General features: G+C 38.3%; 1 protein-coding gene across 1 annotated transcript; it reads left to right on the forward strand.

Annotated features, from left to right (window-relative positions):
• Nucleotides 1-17891, forward strand: BPHL (biphenyl hydrolase like). The gene is made up of 7 exons (XM_027799208.2): nucleotides 1-325; nucleotides 3117-3220; nucleotides 5775-5941; nucleotides 10020-10173; nucleotides 12504-12635; nucleotides 15192-15315; nucleotides 17775-17891. The coding sequence occupies exons 1-7, from the start codon at nucleotides 225-227 to the stop codon at nucleotides 17860-17862; spliced, it is 870 nt and encodes a 289-aa protein (XP_027655009.2). The 5' UTR covers nucleotides 1-224; the 3' UTR covers nucleotides 17863-17891.
• The last annotated feature ends 149 nt before the right edge of the window (nucleotides 17892-18040 follow it).

Consider the following 18040-nt stretch of genomic DNA (forward strand, 5'->3'; position numbering starts at 1 on the left):
TCCCTCCCGCCGGTCGGGGAACGGGGCTGCAGCGCCGGGGCGGCCGAAGTGCCCGTTGGGTCCCCGGGCACCTCTCTGCGGGCCGGCCGCAGCGCCCAGCGCAGCTCGCTGACAGGCGCCTCCGACCCGCCCGGGTCGCGGCCTCCACGCCCCGGCGCGGCCCAGCGCTGCCAGGGCAGGGCGGCAGCCCGCCCCGCCGGGGAGGGACGGGCTCCGTAGGCAAAATGGCTCAACGGAGCGCGGGCCGGGCCCTCCGGGCGCTGCTGCTGCAGCCTCAAGCCCGGGCCGTGCCGCTCGCTCCCCGGGGACCGGCTGCCTCCTACGGGTAAAAACCACAGTCGCCTCCTTCCCCGCTCCCCAGCGCCCTGGTCCCTCCCCTCCGCCCCGGCCTTGGGGAAGGCGGTACTGGGCAGGCCGGGCGGGTGTCACCGGGGGGCCGGGGTGGACGAGGTGTTTTAGCCGAGGGGGCGCACACTAGGTGCGGGGAGGGACTCTGAGGTGCCCACTGTCAGGCGGGGAGGTCGGGCCGGCTGGGGAGGGACGAGCTCTCGGCTGTGGTGCCAGGAGGCTGCAGGGCTCCGCGGCCCCTTCCCCCGGCGTCTGCCACCCTCCCCCGCCAGCCCGTTGCCGCCTGCCCATCAGGTGCTTCCCGAAGGTCGCTAAGAGAATACATACACCTAAGGTATAATACTGCTTATTCCTGCTTATTCCGCAAATCCTATTAAGGAAAGCATAATACCATCATTTTGTTTTCCCCGCGCAGATGAGGCTAGGGCGCTGGAGCACAGGGCAGTTGCCAGGTGAAGCTGCGCTTCACAGCGGTGAGGTGGAGCGGCCTTGCACTACTTCAGTTACAAAATAGCAGGGGGGGTGTTTTGTTTTAACATGTTTTCTGATTATGCCAACGAATGGAAAATACAGTCTTTAAGAAACCTTGACAGAAGTCATCGGGCTGGCAGGCTCACTGAATTGATTTCAGATTCACAGAAACTTGGTGTGGAGAAGACCAAATCTGCCTTAGGTATAGCCAGTTCCAGTACAGTTCTTCAGCACGTAAAAAAGCCCAGTTAATTTGTTTAGAAATTTTTCCAGAAAGTATTGAAAATACTCTTCATGTGAAACTCCTGGATGTCACTGGACTTTACACTGAGGAACAATCCAAGAACAGAAAAGTGTCACAAACTCAGCAAAATTCTCAAGCTCCTGATGTTAATAATTAATCCTAAAATAAATAAATAAATCTTTTGTTAGGAGCTGGAAATGCTTTTGGCAGTTATTAATTGGAAGCAAAAAAAAAATCACATTCTTATAAAATCTAATAAGAGCAAGGTGCTAATTTGCTGTGGTGAGAGCTATGATAAAACAATATGTTGAAATTAATGACAAAACAAAATATGGTGTATCAAGAAAAAATATATATTTATTTTACAAATAGAAAAAAGCAAAAGTCAGATGTTCAAAAAGGGAGTAAGAAGGCCATCTGAATGCTACATTCAGAATTAAAGTTGTGAAGTATATAGCCACATAAGGTGTGATATATGGACTTAGAGGAGGTTCAACATTACAGTCAAACTAATAATTAATTTAATCAATTTTCAAAACTATTCAGCAAAACTCACTGAAGTTATAATGACATAGTTTCTTTGAACTGGATTCTTGCCACAGATCTGCATTTGTACTCCAGTTCTCAAATTGGATCTGCACAGGTAGAAAGAGCTGATCCTGTTCTGCACAGTCACAGCTTATATTTAAGCATGTGGCATGATTGGCTATGTAGACCAAGATTTTATGTAAAATCCAAATGGCTTTGTGTTAAACAGGTTCTGTGGTTTAACTGCTGCTTATGTGTTGGGGACCTGAGTCTGCAAACTACTATTAATTTTCATTTTCCTTATGAGAAGGGTTTAAGTTTTGGGGATTTTTTTTACCTTTAATTCACCATTTTAAACTCTATATGGTTGAGACTATGCTTATGTGCTTTAAGTAGTTCAGAATTTACATGTTAAAATTGAATATTTAAGAAACTGCACAGTGCTTACCATGGAATAGATTGTGGTTGCATCTAAGACTGGAAAATGGCATTGCTGTATGCGTGTGAAATTCACATTGATTGAATTCATAGGGCAAGAATATTCAGTCTAGGTAAACTGGGAAGTGCAAGGAATGAGGATTAACCATTAGGTAACCAAATGGCAAAATTTTTAGCATAGTGCTACCTTTAAATAAAATTAGGTTGTTGAAAATATGTCTTGCATTAGGGCACAAACTTGCTTGGGAGAACAGATGCAATGGTTTATACTGTTAAGAATATACCTTCAATCTATGCTACTTCTGCTTTCTTGCTAGCTGTTTGTATCTAGACATGGTATTTCAAGGTACCTGTTTGCATTTACACTTATGTCTTGCTTTGTACTGAAGGTTAATGTAGGAGCTTAAGTGTTAGGGCTGAGAGGTGGCCTATGCAGTTGGTTTCTGTGATACTTCTTCAGAGGGTGAGAGGTTTTGGTCACATGGTATTTTCCAATTAAGCAGTATCTCCTGCTGAGACTACACTGGCAGAAATATTATTATCAGATGCTTCGCCGCTCTTATCTCAGTGCAAGGTGGTTTTCATTGCAGACCGTCTGGTTCATGAGGAACAGTCACAATAGATTGTGTTTTCTTTGAGCCTCTGTGAGAGGCACAGTTCAATAATAACAAGGGGAATGCTAGCCATTTCAAAAGTTATATTGTGACAGAATGGGGCTTCTCCTCTCTAATGTATTTTTTTCAGTACATTTCTGTAGCCATGTAAAGTTGCTAATAAAACATATTCCCCTTGTTGCAGAGTCAAGACATTTTTTTCCTCCCCTTTAACTTAAGTCATTTAACTACATTTGTGAAACTTAAGTACCAGAGCTACATAGTGGTCACAACTGAATACTTCTCTGCTTCTGACAGATCTTTTATTTAGTCTTCTGCTCACCCATGAAAGGCAAGTGAACCATTTAAATCTCGCTGTATTGTTGTTAATATCTAGAAGAAGTAATTATTCTGTATTCCTTGAATGACCATGCAGTAATGAGAATTAACTGTCTGAATGTTTTCCTATTTCTCTCTCCTTCCCCCATCCCTAGTACTTCAATAACATCTGCCAAAATTCAAGTGAATGGAGTCCACCTGCATTATCAGCGGACAGGAGAAGGAAGCCATGCAGTTCTTCTGCTTCCCGGAATGCTAGGTCTGGAGATTTTGTCTTATCTTTGTAAAGCAACCACCTCTTTCACCATCCAGTCTCAATACAGAATGCACAAAACTATTTTGTAATATGTTCAACACCTGATTGTGGAGCACTGTTATTAAAAAAATGCTACACATACAACAGATAAGAAACAGCAGAGTTATTACAATCAGTTAACAGTTTTTAAAGTTTTCATTTGTACCACCAGACACTTCTTACACGATGTCTTGGCTTATGTAGTAGTCACTTGCACTTTTGGATGTAAGCGCACAGAGGGGGTGTCTGGCACAGGTGGCAAATAGCTGCACAAGGTGCAAAATAACAGAGGAGAGGGAAAAATCAGGTCAGCTATATTTGTTACACAGACTTAATTATGCATTCCTTTTTAGGAACTAGATGCATTCCAACTGAATTAATAGACATAATGCAGCACTTGCAGTTTATTATAGTGAAAAAGGAACAGTTGAGACTGACTTTTTTGCTTAAAAATGTATTTTCATGTTTTGGTTATTAAGGGCAACATTGTTAAGATTCTCAATGGCTTTTTGAGATGGACAACAGGTTGTGCTAGCTAAGTGGTGTCTGCCCATCGAGACCACTGCTTTTGATAATAACCCTTTAAAATTAATTCAGGCTTTTTTCCTGGGTCCTTGCAGCTCTGAAGAGCTGATCTGACTTACTAGCAGTTCATGGCAGGCTCTCAGTAGGACCATTACTGTGCTCAGAGTTGGGCTCATGCTTAACTGAATTGCTGGATCAAGATGACAGAATGTCAAGAACTGAAGAGCAGGAAGCATTTGTTCTTGGCATCAACAGTTTCAAGTCTTCATGAAGTGGTTCTTTCTTTCAAAGAGTTCTCAAAGGGAGAGTGGAAAAAAGTTAATGTTAGGGGTTCTTTAGCAGTCATATGTTTTAACCTAATAATTTTTAAGAGATTTTTAAACTAGTAGTCATGTTGCCAATGCTAAGTCTTGAAATAACATATTGCTTCAGTTCTGAATAATATTATTACTGTTAGGTGTACACTGCTATCATGCAGTTAGCATTATTACAAGCAGTAATAGTTAAGCTTGGTTTCTTTACCATTATTAAGTTTATGGTTTAATATTTTTGGGCAGCACTTGAGGGCGACACATTCTGACACATACTTCTTCCCTTTGTAATGATAACTGTTTGCAGTATTATTTTATACCAGTACTAAGTGTGTTGTGGCAGCAAGATAAGTGCTTTTAGGTCAACAAAATTAATTAGTCTTTAGACTCTATAAACTGCACTAAAACAAAAGGATGCTTCTCTTTCTAACTAGAAAAATACTAAGAAAACACAGCATTCAAATATGCTCTCAGCCTTGTTTAATTTTTAAGTTACAAAAAATATAGTAGAACAAGTATGTGCATGATAATGCAGAGGTTCATACAAAGCCTATGTAGGAATATGTGATTAATATTAATCAGGTTGCACTGGTATTTTTCAAACAACCCGGTATTTTGCTTCTGACTATATATAGATATATATATTTATCTTTAGATATAAATTGGTGTTGCAAGACATCATGCCAGGCTGTAGTCTGCTCATCACAGCATGCTATACACAGCCTCTTTTATCATTTAAACTAGCTCATGATAAAGGAGGAAGGTTCTGAGGACATATTTCTCCAAGTAAACAGAAAAAAAATCTTAAATACCCTTAAATAGCCTTTTTAATATAATGATGGATTTCCAATTTGATATTTGATTTACATCATTTGAATATATTAGATATGAACAGGTTTTAATCAAGTAGCATGTGATACTGTTACCACATGAACATAATGCAAATAAGCAATAAATTGCAGTCTTACCTTCATGCTAGCGCTCATAGGTAGCTTAGCGCAATAGACTGGAGTACTTAATTTTTCAATCCTTTGAAGATCTGAGCCGTCAATAAAAAAAACTGTTCTGCATGAGAAAAATGGCTGCATTTAGCTTATTTTGGTAAGACACATATTAGAAAAATGAAAAGTTAGAGTTTTATGCTTTCGTGTCACCACTGTCTCCTCAGGCAACAAGTATTTGAAGCTCAGCTGTAAGCACTAATATTCTCATATAAATGTTTTATTGAGTAAGAAAAACTGTCTTACATAGTGCTTTTCACCTACAGATTTGTAACTAGTCAGTATATTCCTTCCCCTTCAGTTTCACCTGTGCTGTCCAGATAAATATCAATGACCATGCTAGTGCTGTAAATCTATTAATGAAAAATCCCTACCCAGGTAACCCAGTTTAAGATTCTGTATTAAAGCATCTGAGTAGAGCACAGTTTTTTATGAGCTTACATACCTGCCAGGAATGGTTCACTCTGAGCACATTGCAGATATTTCTGAAGATTTTTATTGTGGTATTTCCTGTCTGAGAGTTGCAATGTTTAGTTACAATTAGAGATAAAGTGTACTTCAGTTGATGGATAATCTCTTTTTTAGAATTAAGAAACAAGTTTCCCTGGGTTTCCATTTAGAGTATGTATACTATGTCTGTATTGTGGTGGTTACTATAACTGAAAAATGATGATGTTTCAGGGAGTGGTCAAACTGATTTTGGACCACAACTTAAGTCTATGAATAAGCAACTTTTCACAATTGTTGCTTGGGATCCTCGGGGATATGGACGGTCCATTCCTCCATCTCGAGACTTTCCTCCAGATTTCTTTGAGAGGGATGCAAAAGATGCTGTGGATCTTATGCAGGTAACTCTATTCTGAGATTTTATTGTTTTTCATATACATATATTTAAAAGCTGTTTTCCTTAAATTTTGAGAAGGAGGAAAGAGTACTGTTAAGCAGGTTGTTTCCAGCAGGCAGCAAGTTATGCAAAAGAGCACAAAAGTGAAGGCTTAAAACTGAGCAGATGCACGCTGCTCTGGAAAATATTTTCTTCTTCCACCTCTTCTGCAAGATACATAGACGTTCAGCAGTGGGAATTAATTATAAAGCAATAACTTCTTATTCCAAGACCCTGCCCTAAGAAGTTTGCAGCCAAGAACCATGTAAGTTTAGGTAAAGTCTATATAAAAACCAAAGTCTATGCTAAATGGTTTAACTGAAGGGATTACAACAGTGAAAGGCTCTTCGAAAATATTCTAGCTAATAGAACCTTGGCATTTTGCCTTGAGCAAAATGCCATTTCAAGAAACATTTCATTCTAAAAATTAACTTGACTCTTCCCATTTTACAGCATATTACTGAAATAAATTTTGTGGGAAATCAAAGGGTTCCTGTGGTCATAATAGATCTTAATAACAAATAGAGTTATTGTGACTATAAAGCATATGATCTAAAGCTGTTATTACTTCTCCATCTTGCAGAATTTTTTATTTCAAATCTGTGTTTTTGTGTTCCTCTTTTATTCTGTCCTTATGCTAACACTATTTTCTGGTTTAGTTTTAACTAATATTTTGGCTTTGTTACATTAAGCTATACAGTCTCTTTGGCCGTGTTAAGAAAGTTGGCAGAGCATTAAAATTCCAAAAATATGAGACAACATTCAGGCAGTCAATCCAACTGTATTTCTCTAATAAGCAGTAACCTTGCAGAAACCCATCTGAAACTAGAAATGCAGCCTTCCTGGAGTATTCTGCATAGCAAAACAAGTAAGTCTGACAGCAGAATCAGGGTTAAGACACAGTTTTGCCCTCTAACCATAAAAGCAACCTCAGCACCATAAATCACCATTTTTTTCTGCTACACTAACAAAAAAACCCCAAACAACAAAAACCCAAAGATGCTGCCATGGATAGGTGACAAACTTTCAGCCTAAATGGTTGTAACCCCCTTTCCTGCCTCTGTTCAAATACTAATAAACATAAAATAGAAAACAGAGCTGTCCCCAAAGATAACCTAACCATATAGCTTCCAGTCAAACAGGACAGCAGCCTGTCTAATCTCTAAAGCTGCCAAAACAAATAAGAGATATCATCCTGGCTTTTTGAAGAAGTTTATTGATACAAGCATATACTAATAATTTATTAAAATCTTCCCAAGCCTGGGTAACTTGCTTCTATTTTAGCATAACATAAACGATAGCACAAATCCCAAGGAATCATCCCAACTACAATTTCCAGAATAAAACAAAGTCATAACTCCTGCAGAAGGCTTTATAAGGATGTGTGGTTTACATACATCATCTGGCCTACACTTGACCAAAAAACCCATCCACACAGGTGAGCCTTCAGAACCGCTTTTTCAGATTCTGGTCTCTGCTGGAGCTGTGAGTGCTGCAGAGTTTCTGTGAAATATCAAAAGCTAAAATTCTGCAGAGTGTTTAGCACCTTGATGCAGTTGACACTGCCCTGTATCACTGTATATGTTCTGTGAAGGAGTTTGCTTGAAATAAAAGGAGTATAATGCAAATAAATCCACTTTGCTGTACTCCATCCCAATGTCTAATGCTAACAAAGGCCATTAGCATTAGAAAAATAATTGTGAAAATAATTAGAGTTGATATTTAAGAGGTTCTTACTCTTCAGAGCTACAGTCTTAGCGAAAGTATGAGCTTGGGCTTCTCCAAGTTTTTGTAGATCAGCTGCAACCCTTGTGATGTACTCCCTGTGATCCAATGAAAACATGCAGTGCGGAGTGCTGTTGTATTGCAACTCACTGTTTTAAGTTACTTCTGTCACAGCATGTGTGATCATTTGATTGCATTTCACATAGGCCTGGATAGAGGAGGTGATTTTGAAAGAGATTTTGTTCACTTACAGGATAGAGCCAGCACAAAATCACCCACAGGGTTGAGCTGTGCGACCAGCTCTCAGGTTATTGCCAATGTTTGATAATAAAGGCCTGTACTGTAAGTGACTGAAGATTAAAGCAAGCAGACATGCATACCATATCCAACACATCTGTTACATCACATTGTTTTTTGGAAGGCTGCAAAGGATAAATTAAATTCCTCCTGCTGGAAAGGCATCCTGAGAAAACCCAAAGAATGCATCAAGATAATGGCTAGTAAACAAGAGAAATACTGGAGGCAAGCCGATCTCGGTTGAAGCACTGGCAAATGACCTGACATGAACAAAAATCTTAATCTGCTATTCCACCTATTAGCCAACTTTGAGATCCGTAATTTGCTATTAGTGGTAGGGGAACAGCAGCAGCCAAAGCAAAAACTGGAGCTTTACAAGTACTGCTGCCAACTCCTGAATCTTGCCAAGACATCAGTAACCCTTCAGCAGCACGAAAACTACTTTTCAGGCAGGCTAGGGCCAACTTGTGACAAGCTGCAAAGATTCAAGGTTCTCTTCTCTTGCTGTCAGATCTTACTTTACATGTTCTTTTCTTTTGCCTACCTTATTTCTCTTCTGTTTAGTAATTATAGCTTAACAGAGTGAAATCTAGTATTGAGCAACACTACAGTGAACCTAATTCCAAGGAAGAAGCCAAAACCAGAAAAGCCTTAGAGTGATAAAAGCTAATAGGTATCAAGTTGACTGATAAAGTTATGCCTTACTTGAGCATGGAGTTTACAAGCAGTTTAGAAACTGTTTTTTCTCTGTAGTTGTTTCTCTCATTGCCTGCATTTTTGCTTTCTTCTCTACAAAGAAAGCAGGCCTGGACTTCCAACAACAAAATGTCAAGGAACAGAGCAACTCATTCAACGAACTTGCTCTTTCTCCTCCAAAAGTACAATATCTTCCTTAATCACATCTAAAAGACTGTAATTTCTAAAAAACAAGCAAAAAACTAACCAAACAAAAAAAATCACAAACAAAAAAAACCCCAACAAACAATCCCCCCAAAACCCCTTTGAAACCTTTATGTTTGTTTCTAAAAGAGTTCACAGACTGAGGCTTCTGTATGCAAAACCGCAAGTACTGCTTAACTATTTTCCCTGTACAACCTTCAGATGCATTTTCTCCTGAGTGCCTTTACCTTTACCTTCCCCACCCCACCATTTGCCTACTGAATATCACACATGCAATCCTGTTGCTGCCAGTACCCACTACCACAGGTTGTGCTATATGAGGAAACATGAGTTTCAAATTCTAGTGGAAAGCATTGTACAAGTCAGAAGGAATTAAGGTCTTGGCTGTCATATTTTTTGCCCTGAGCCTTCCTTTTCAAGAAGGAGAAATTTCGTTATTAGTGTTTTGAATTGCAATTGACTGTGAAGCAATATTTAAAATGTACACTTAAAAGCTTCAGAAAATGTAAATTAGGCACTAAAATTTGATAAAATCCTGTAGCAAATACTGTAAGCATGTTTTTGTTGTTGTTACAGAGCTGTTGTTTGTTTGGTTTGAGGTTTTTTAGTTCAGCTACCATCAGTAAATTACATCACTGGGTTCCATTTTTAAAGTCCTAAACTTTCCTTTTTCTGAAGTTCATTTTGGTCTTGGATTGTCTGCTATCCCACACTGTGGTAGTCTTTGCCAACTTTATACCAAGAGAATCCACAGATTCTTGATACTATTAGGCTCTCTGATAAGGTCTTAACTCCTCATTGTAAATAAACATTTCTTAATTTCAAGAGGTTTTTTTTTTTTTTAAATGCAGAAAGAATCTAATATTGCTACTGCCTGTTCCATTAAGTAGTTGTAGAAAATTGGAAGGGCTGGTATAATTTCTTGTTTTCTAACTTTCTGACCTTTTCTTAAGTATTTTTATATATAGCAGGAAAATTACATTTTCTAATTATGAAAGCTAACAGTAGTTCAACTATGTAGTGTTGTATCTAAATCTGTACAGTTAGTTTTCAAGAAGTATTTGATATTTATTTGTAAAACCAGCTGACGATTTGCATATAACTTTCTTGTACAAATCAAGGCACTGAAGTTTAAGAAGTTCTCTTTGCTGGGCTGGAGTGATGGTGGAATTACAGCACTCATTGCAGCTGCCAAGTATCCAACTCTTATCCATAAGCTGGTTGTCTGGGGAGCAAATGCCAGCGTTACTCAAGAGGATGTGAGAATTTATAATGGTATGTACAAACGGAATATTGTACCCTAAATTAATTATTTTCATTTCTTCTTGACCTAAGGATCTTAGTCATGTAGCAGCTAAGTGGAGACAGAGTTAAGGACACAAACTTAAGAAGCAGGACATAAAATTCACTAAGTTGTAAGTATAGGGGTAGAGTAATCATAGTGAGAAACTCCATAACAGTTACCCTAGGGGTAATATAATAGATCTTGTAACAAGTCCCTACCACACTGCTGAAAAACATGTTATAATAGCTTATCAGTAGTTTTCAGAAATTCAAGGTTGTTTTTCTGTAACAAATTCCTAAAAATAAATTCCAAATAATACTGTTGACCCCAGGCTCGATTTCTTTTCTCACATCTTGCACAGCCTTTAAACAAAGTCCACAGAAAATCACTGGGGTAGCACACAACATCTTTTGTCTCCAGGGATTATATAATATATAGACAGTAAGAAAACAAGCTCATAAGTTACTGTTTGAGTTCAGAAAGAAAATGAATCATTCAAGTAAGTGTCCCAGGATGCCTTGCTAATTTGCATTCCTTTAAACTTAATTATTGTGGTTAGAAAACCCTTGCAAAGTAAAGAAACATGGGATTTCTGATCCTTATTCTAGTCATATGAAATAGAATCTGATCACTTGTTACTGTAAAGGAAAATAGCAAAAATTGCTAGTGAACTCAGAAAGGGACCATGCTTCTTTTTGAAGTTAGAAATTGAAAGTTAACCATGCAGCCATCAACAACTGTAAATCAGTGTAGTTTCATTTTAATGATTGGAATTTGATTTATACCACCTGTGAAATCTGACTGTCTGGCTTCAGCTAAAGTACAAATGTATGTATTGCACATGTGTACTTACCTTACCTATACTAAAGCACTTTCATTGGTGGTAGCAGTAGTATATTTTTTAGTTCAGTGAGCAAAATGCTTTTTAGCTCTGTGAAAGTGCTGCTTTATTTCTTTACATGCATTTATATTTACAAAGTTTCTATTACATACTAAATGACAGGCATTTCGTAATTATCAGCCAACAGGCTAAAATGTAAAAAAAAAAATATTTAAAGACTGACTTAACACAGAGCAACCACAGCAGTTCTGACCTTTGACCCCTTCGTGGACTGCTGCTTTCAGCATCTCTTTCTGGGTGATGGGGCTCAGAGGGTTGCAGTGCAAACCTCCCACAGCTGGCCCATCATGCATCTCAGCTGCTGTGGAAGCTTTGGGAGGAGAGAGGTGTGTTTATTTGGTAACTGTGTCCTTTCAGTATAGGCTCTCCTCCTTTTTAAAATTAAGGCCAGCTACAAGAATAAACCAGTAAATTCTATAAGGGAAACACCTTTTCAGTAACAGTTAGCCTGGGGTGAGCAAACTCATTTCCAATCAGATGCTGTTATAAAACACTTTCAGTCACTGCTACCTTGCTTATTTGTCTGAACAGATTCAATTTGTTCATTAACACCTCACTCCTTTCTTCCCTTAACTCCCATTTTAAACCAATTAAAAGCTTTGCTAGTGCCATGTATTGCTGTGTGATGATTCAGTACTTTTCAGGTCTCTTTCAGGTACTCTGCTATGCCAACATTGTTTTGGGCTTTGTCAATACAAAGCTCTACAGCTGAAATACAGTTTAGTGAAAGTCACCCTTGTGGATATCTGGTTTTGTGAGCAGTACTGAGAATTTTAGAAGGGGAAAAAGAAGGTAAATCTGATAAATAAATAGCTAGAATGTCAGATTATTTGTACAGCTTTAGCTAGCCTGCCATGAGTCACAGGATTCTACTAAGTAGAGTTGCTTGTTTTTCTGTAAGACTATGGCAAATGTACCATGATGTCAGCCTGCTGGAATGCCTTAGTAAGAGCTTCCTTCCTCAGAATACTGGTAGGAGCCATGGAAGAACTTCCATCCATGAGCCAAAGCAAAAGGCTGAAGGACATGAAAAAGAATTTCCAGCTCTGGCACACTGTTATAAAACTGTCCCCTTTTCATACACAAGGTGCCTCCTTGAGCTCTCTCCTTCTGCAAGCCCTCCAAACAGGAACATCATAAGTTTTAGGACTGAGTCCTTTGATTACTTTTTTTCTGTTGTTCCATGTGACCTCAACAACAAAATGGTCTTCTGCAACTCAGGAAGACCCCAGCAGAGATCGTAAAACTACTTTTTATAACCTTTCCATACTATGAATTATTTAACACCATTTCAGTACAGTTTCAAGTTTGAAATACAAGTCTGTGGTCTGGTTTGAAAATTTACTCAATTAGATTGACAGTACTGGGTTATATCTTGTTGCCGGAAAGGACAACATATTTCAATGTTATTTTTTGTAGGCATCCGAGATGTTTCAAAATGGAGTGACAAGGTCAAGAAACCACTGGAAGAGATGTATGGACATAGCTACTTCGCAAAAACCTGTGAGGCTTGGGTAGATGGAATATCTCGCTTTGCTGAAAAATCAGATGGTAAGGCTTTTACAATGTTAAACTGAAGAAATCATAGTAGCAGACAGTTCTGGATAAAAATCTAACAGTATTCCTAGCAGCCAGTAAAGGAAGGACTCTGCGTATGGCATTAAAAGCTCAATCTGACTCACAATCATGAATAAAGCAATTACTTGATAGATGGTTCACAGAATCAGCAAGGTACAGGAGGAACACACGCTTATGGGAAGCATTAGCTGATGAGTCTCCTCTTGTTCCACCACAAAACTACATTATTAAATCATTGCTTTTGTGCAGACTGAACAGGAGGGATTCTGTTCAAGCTTTTTTCTCCTCTGTCAGTGTGGAAGGATTACCTTTTGGTGACATCATTATGATATCCCAAGAGTGAGGCCTGTTCATTCCAGGCTCTGCAAACAGGAGCTGAAGCACTATTTCAAAGCTAGTAGTATATGAGTTAGAAAAGAAGGAAGTTCAGATTTTGAGAACTCAGAATTAACAAAACACATTTAAAGACCACTATTGTTGCAGCTTCGGTGTTTAAAAATCTAAAAAGAATAGTTAAGCAAGACAATATAAAGCGTTTATCTCTGAAGATTTCTGCAATTGCAGACATTTGCAGCCAAGACTACCATGAATAATAACTTGCAGTTCTGTTTTTATTCACAGGAAAATTGCTTTTAATTTGCCTAAAGCAGAAATACATAATACATAAAACAAGGAGTCTGTAATTCTCATACATATTTTCCTGTAGCTCTCATATTGAAAGACAGGTAACATACATTAACGGGCAGCAGGTGCTACAAGGAAAGCATTCCATCATTTTGTATTTTTTTCGTAAAGCTTTGCAAGGTATCAGCAACATGGTACTAGTGATTGGATAAATTGTGATCTGATTTTATGTTACCCTTTCTTGAATACATCTCCTTAAAACTAGTTTATTCCTAAGTCCAAAGCCCAGGGTGGTAAAACTCTGGCTGTGACATCCTTTTACTGCCTGCACATGCCTCAGATGCTATGAGATGGAGTGACTGTGAAAAAGAAGCCACCTGGAGACATGTAACAAGGAGCTGAATTACCTAGATGCTGTAACTAGGTCAGATATTGGGAGAAACCTAATGTTTGCTAAAAAAGATTAACAACAATCAGACTGCAGGTTTTTCCAGGTGTAGCTTGGGGCTGGTGATTTAGACTATAAGCAGGCCTCCTTGGAATTAAAGTTAAGACCCAATGCACAGAGGGTGCAGATATGTCAAATACAAGAAAAGAGTTTAATAAAACACATCCAAGATAAGATGGCAAAGCCTTTGTTGGTCAAAATCTCAACTCAAGCTCTTTTTAATAAGTAGACTATTTGCCCTAAATGTGACAGCTTTTAGCATGAAATGCCATAAGAAATGAAATTTTAGAGGGTACCAACACTTAATGAAACTAAGTTGCATAAAGCTGCAAAATTCAAGATCCTTCTTGCTGTTCTGTGGTTTTGGAGTAAATATAATCTAGTGGTTATAATACAAAACAGTTTTAGGACTGGAAACTAGGAAATAATAGTTTGATTGCCAACTACATCCTTAGGTAAGTAATTTAAATATACTTGTTATTTGTTCTGAAAAACAGTCAACATTTGTGCAGGTGTTTGAGGACTATGGGTGAAGTGTACTAAATGAAAATGTTTAACCAGTAGAACCGCAAGCTAAGACTACATAACCAAACAATTGGAAAAACCTCCATGAAACATGACTTTAGAGCTAAGGAAAACATGCATATGTGAGCATTAACTGTATGGCTGTTGGTAGCTGCAAGGAGACAACTACAAGCAGGACAAAGTTAGCTCAAAGATAAATGGAACATAATACTCACCAAGTATGTTTTGCCCAAAGATTCTCTTGCACAAGCATGGGAAGTTAGGCAAAGAGTTTGGAAACTGGGTTACTAAGGGATGAGGAAAAAAGAAAGGGAGGGAATTGGGAACAGAATAGTCTTTAAGGAAAAGCATTACAATTACTTCTAGTGAGATTAAAGACTAGTAAGCATAAAATTATTCTCGAGGTTCTATAAGATGAATGGGGAAAATAACCTTTGAATAGTTTTAGTACTATTTGTATTAAATGGTTATTCATTGCAGACAGCAAAGGGTCTGGAAGGTGGAACGCAGGCACGAGTATGAACTAAGTTAACTTGTTGATAAAAGCAGCCAATCTCATAACCTGACAAGTGATGTAACAAAATGTAGCATTAACGGGAAGGCCATAACACTTCGAAGGCTGAAAATAACAAAGCCAGGAAAGAGATGCATGTATTTGCTTTGAACAGTCAGAGAGCATGGGGGAAATGTGGGACAGAAGTACTTCATTCCCTCCATCCATTTGAGCTAGTATCCATTAATGAAGCAGATTTCAGTGAAGTAACATTTTGGAGAAAGAAATGTTAATTATAGTCCTGAAGATTAACTGCATGCTATTCACAAGGAGAGGTAATAACTAGAACCCAGTGGAGTTCACAGTCCTTTACAGAAGTAGTTTCAGTCTTTCATATTATTTTAAAACAAAGCGTGACCTTCATTTATTTTCTCCCTAGGTAATATCTGCCAAGAGTTGCTGCCAGATATTAAATGTCCCACATTTATAATTCACGGTGAGAAAGACCCTTTGGTTCCACAAGCTCATGCAGAATACATTCATAAGCACATCAAAGACTCTCGGTAAGTTATACGATGGAGTATTTTTAAACCATTGTTGAAGAAATGAAGCAGTTCAAACCCACAGTGTAAAAAAAAAATAATTTTGGACAAGTTGTCTCTGCCACAAACAGAGCTATTTTAAACTACGCTAGCAAGTTACAATGCAAACAGCATAGCTGAACCTTTCTTGCAATATAAGCAGTACAATATCTTAATAAGCCCTTTCCTAGTCTTCCAAGAGAAACCAAATAAAATTATTTTCCTCTTTCCACTTCACACTCAGAACTACTCCCTAATATTTATAGAAACAAGCAAATTTCTTCTCTGTTTCTGTTATGGCCAGTGCAATCCTTTTGCTGCAAGAAACTTCATTTCTATCCCATTCAGTAGAGCAGTGAACTTGGATGCCATGAGTGAAGAGAGATTCCCAGTTATTAGAGAGAAGCACAAGATACTGATGTTTGCTCTGCCTTGTTGATGTGAATAACCTCTTCAAAGATTTTGTTTTCCCCACTGTCCCATGAATTTTCAGTGTTTTTAAAAGCAGAATGAGGAAAAAAAAAATACAACTACACTCAGAGATAGTACTTTATAAAAACATCAGGGCACCATCTGCTTGATTTGAGAATTCCAGAAATGCTTCCTATAAAATGCTGGGATTTCACCAGCAGAATTTTCTTTATAGATTTGCACATAAGTTCAAGAGCTCCATTACTAGTTAATAATAGACTGTGTTGATTAACTCTGGAGAAAAGAATTAGGAGAACAAGACTTTTTTTTTTTTTTTGAATACAGAATGTGGGGAACTATTTCATTGGTGTAGTCTCTGAAGAGTTGAGTGATATATTTATCTCAAAGTGAACCCCACAGTTCATAGAAATGCATTATGCCAGAGGAAAGATGAGAAAAACAGACCTTCCTAACAATCACATGCAACTGTTTTATTTCATGTCTGCTACTTAGTTACTCCCACATGCCTGCTTCGAATACCTATCATCCTGTTGGGGTTCACTGAGCTCTGAAACGTTCCAGATACTGAGGCAGATCCTTAGAAAAACTAAAACAAGGATCTGGTAACTTCTCTTTGGAAGACAAGCTGAAAAAGAAACACTGTTAGAAGTTGCTGTCTAATAAAATGTAAAATGGTTCTTCTCATGTCTTCATGCTGAGGTACTCCCCTATATGTGTATTTACCAGAAAAGAAATTAGCCTAATGGTGTTCTCAGAAATTAGTAGTTAGGTACATGGTCCCCTTCCCTTGTTGCACTGGAGATGGCATGTTCCATTGTGAAGCAGAAAGAAAACCTTAAATTTAGCATGTTTTCAGTAATATATGCTTCTACCAACAGCTTTTCTTACCTTGATTTTTATCTAGCAATGCAATAGAATAAGCTTATGCTGATTGTAGTGCAGATACATTGCTTATTTCTCTCCTGGTAGAGTGTGCCATCACTGCATATTTGCATGGTTAAGCAGCATTACAGTGGCTTAACAGCAGTAGCCAATAGTAGCATACATAGTGCTATAGGTTTGCACATCTGTGCACTGCTTGGTCTTTGAAGAAAGAGAATGAAATTCAGACAGAAGTGCTAGAAGAGCTGGGTATGCTCACACACTATTGCTTTTCACCATCAAGGCAAAATAGCACTTGTCACTACCAAAAGTAAGATCCCCTTATTGTAGCGGGGCTTAGATAACATGAAGGCAACATTACAAAGTATCAGTCAAGATGGCTTTAGCTCTGTTGAATTTGCTTAGTATGTGGTAGGGTAAAATAAAGAGACCCCCCAATATGAAGCCACATTAGAAGTACACACCTGATCTATAAAGTTTTTCCCAGATGGAAAACAATGGCAAATAACATTTAGCCTTGTCACACTCATTTCAGTATTACAAAGTTTTAACCTCTTCACAGATACTACTTTTCTAAGCTTTTTTTTCTATAGCTGAGGGAGTCTCAACTTCCCTTTTCACTTCGATGGATGAATGGTGTTAGTTTTGGATTGTCTTTTGCAGAAAGATTAGATAAAAGTCAAATGCTAAGTTTGGATGTTGACAAATCTACATTTCTGTGGCGATCTCTTAAATGTGTTGCCTGCCTGGCACAACCACTGTTCTCAGAGAGGGAAAATAGCTCAGGTATTTCATATACCTTTGGAAGATGCATCCCCACTCACATAAGTTTTGGAATCTTACCTTCTCTGCAGACCACCAGAAAAATTCCCAGAAACTAGGTCTAGGAAAAATTTGTTTTAAGCTTATTTTATCCTCCCCAAAGCAGGGGAAAGCTGTATGCTTCTTGCTTCAACCGTTGCTCTGGTTCACATTTTGAACCATGTACATAGGGACAGTACTTTAAAGAAAAGTTACATCAGTTCTGTACTTAAGTAAACAAGAGCAAGGAAAAGACAACAAATATTTTTAGTTATCTATGCTCACAGAATAAAATATATATTCAGTATTTGATTTTCTCTTTTAAGGTTGCTTCTGATGCCAGAAGGAAAGCATAACTTACACCTGCGTTTTGCAGAGGACTTCAACAGACAAGTGGAAGATTTCCTGTGTTGACTTAAATAGTAAAACAAGTTAGAGTTGTATGTTGTTTGTCCTTGCCTTGTTTAGGATTTAGCTGGCTTTCCATTTTCATTCAAGTTACAGGTAGGTTTGAGTCCTGTAAGAAAAAACAGGAAAGATATTTGCATGGGAACCATATATTTTGAGAATATGTAAGCCCTCAGTGGATCAG

This window comes from Falco cherrug, chromosome 3, assembly GCF_023634085.1.
Source record: "Falco cherrug isolate bFalChe1 chromosome 3, bFalChe1.pri, whole genome shotgun sequence".
Lineage (NCBI taxonomy): Eukaryota > Metazoa > Chordata > Aves > Falconiformes > Falconidae > Falco > Falco cherrug.

What these genes read in the sequence shown, in the direction of transcription:
- BPHL (XM_027799208.2), top strand. Translation starts at nt 225, where the DNA reads ATGGCTCAACGGAGCGCGGGCCGGGCCCTCCGGGCGCTGCTGCTGCAG. An exon ending in ATGCTGTGGATCTTATGCAG is followed by an intron (nt 5,942 to 10,019) that starts GTAACTCTATTC and finishes GTACAAATCAAG; the next exon opens with GCACTGAAGTTTAAGAAGTT. An exon ending in AAGCACATCAAAGACTCTCG is followed by an intron (nt 15,316 to 17,774) that starts GTAAGTTATACG and finishes TTCTCTTTTAAG; the next exon opens with GTTGCTTCTGATGCCAGAAG.